Source organism: Pezoporus wallicus, unplaced genomic scaffold, assembly GCF_028554395.1.
Source record: "Pezoporus wallicus isolate ANWC-B61680 ecotype Strahan unplaced genomic scaffold, APGP_CSIRO_Pwel_v1 contig_10471, whole genome shotgun sequence".
NCBI classification, from domain to species: domain Eukaryota; kingdom Metazoa; phylum Chordata; class Aves; order Psittaciformes; family Psittacidae; genus Pezoporus; species Pezoporus wallicus.
This window is the reverse complement of record NW_026637457.1, coordinates 1-1,728: the sequence shown is the minus strand read 5'-3', so window position 1 is coordinate 1,728 and position 1,728 is coordinate 1. Positions and strand designations below refer to the sequence as shown.

General features: G+C 58.4%; 1 protein-coding gene across 1 annotated transcript; it reads right to left on the bottom strand.

Annotated features, from left to right (window-relative positions):
- Positions 1-436: 436 nt before the first annotated feature.
- On the bottom strand, positions 437-1,559 carry LOC130597235 (keratin-associated protein 16-1-like; the record flags this gene model as incomplete). Its single annotated transcript, XM_057405577.1, has 3 exons — positions 437-529; positions 1,115-1,235; positions 1,390-1,559. Coding segments are annotated over 3 exons (384 nt in total), but the record flags the coding sequence as incomplete, so codon positions are not given.
- Positions 1,560-1,728: the final 169 nt, after the last annotated feature.

The window sequence follows — 1,728 nt, the reverse complement described above, 5'->3', positions numbered from 1 at the left end:
TGCACTGGGAGTATTGGGATGCACTGGGATGCACTGAGAGCACTGGGGTGAACTGGGAGCACTGGGGAGCATTGGGATGCACTGGGGAGTATTGGGATGCACTGGGATGCACTGAGAGCACTGGGGTGAACTGGGAGCAGTGGGTTGCATTGGGCTGAACCGGGAGCAATGCGTTGCTTTGGGATGCACTGGGTTGCACTGGGAGCATTGGGATGCACTGGGTTGCACCGGGAGCATTGGGATGCACTGGGCTGAACTGGGAGCAGTGCGTTGCATTGGGATGCACTGGGTTGCATTGGGTTGCACTGGGAGCACTGGGTTGCACTGGGATGCACTGAGCTGAACTGGGAGCACTGGGTTGCACTGGGATGCACTGGGTTGCACTGGGCTGAACTGGGAGCATTGGGACGCACTGGGCTGAACTGGGAGCACTGGGTTGCATTGGGATGCACTGGGCTGAACTGGGAGCAGTGCGTTGCATCGGGATGCACTGGGTTGCACTGGGAGCACTGGGATGCACTGAGCTGAACTGGGAGCAGTGCGTTGCATTGGGATGCACTGGGTTGCACTGGGTTGCATTGGGATGCACTGGGAGCACTGGGTTGCACTGAGCTGAACTGGGAGCATTGGGATGCACTGGGCTGAACTGGGAGCACTGGGTTGCACTGGGATGCACTGGGAGCACTGGGTTGCATTGGGATGCACTGGGTTGCACTGGGAGCACTGGGATGCACTGAGCTGAACTGGGAGCAGTGCGTTGCATTGGGATGCACGGGGTTGCACTGGGTTGCATTGGGATGCACTGGGAGCACTGGGTTGCACTGAGCTGAACTGGGAGCACTGGGTTGCACTGGGCTGAACTGGGAGCATTGGGACGCACTGGGCTGAACTGGGAGCAATGCATTGCATTGGGATGCACTGGGTTGCACTGGGATGCACTGGGGACACACTGGGTTGCATTGGGATGCACTGGGGACACACTGGGTTGCACTGGGGACACACTGGGTTGCACTGGGATGCACTGGGGACACACTGGGTTGCACTGGGATGCACTGGGTTGCACTGGGATGCACTGGGTTGCACTGGTTTGCATTGGGATGCACTGGGGACACACTGGGTTGCACTGGGTTGCACTGGTTTGCATTGGGATGCACTGGGGACACACTGGGTTGCATTGGGATGCACTGGGTTGCACTGGTTTGCATTGGGATGCACTGGGGATGCACTGGGTTGCACTGGGTTGCATTGGGATGCACTGGGGACACACTGGTTTGCATTGGGATGCACTGGGTTGCACTGGGTTGCATTGGGATGCACTGGGTTGCACTGGTTTGCATTGGGATGCACTGGGGACACACTGGGTTGCATTGGGATGCACTGGGGACGCACTGGTTTGCATTGGGATGCACTGGTTTGCATTGGGATGCACTGGGGACGCACTGGGTTGCACTGGGTTGCATTGGGATGCACTGGGGACACACTGGTTTGCATTGGGATGCACTGGGTTGCACTGGGTTGCATTGGGATGCACTGGGTTGCATTGGGATGCACTGGGATGCACTGGGTTGCATTGGGATGCACTGGGGACACACTGGTTTGCATTGGGATGCACTGGGATGCACTGGTTTGCATTGGGATGCACTGGGGACGCACTGGGTTGCATTGGGATGCACTGGGGACGCACTGGGTTGCACTGGGTTGCATTGGGCTGCACTGGGCTGCACTGGG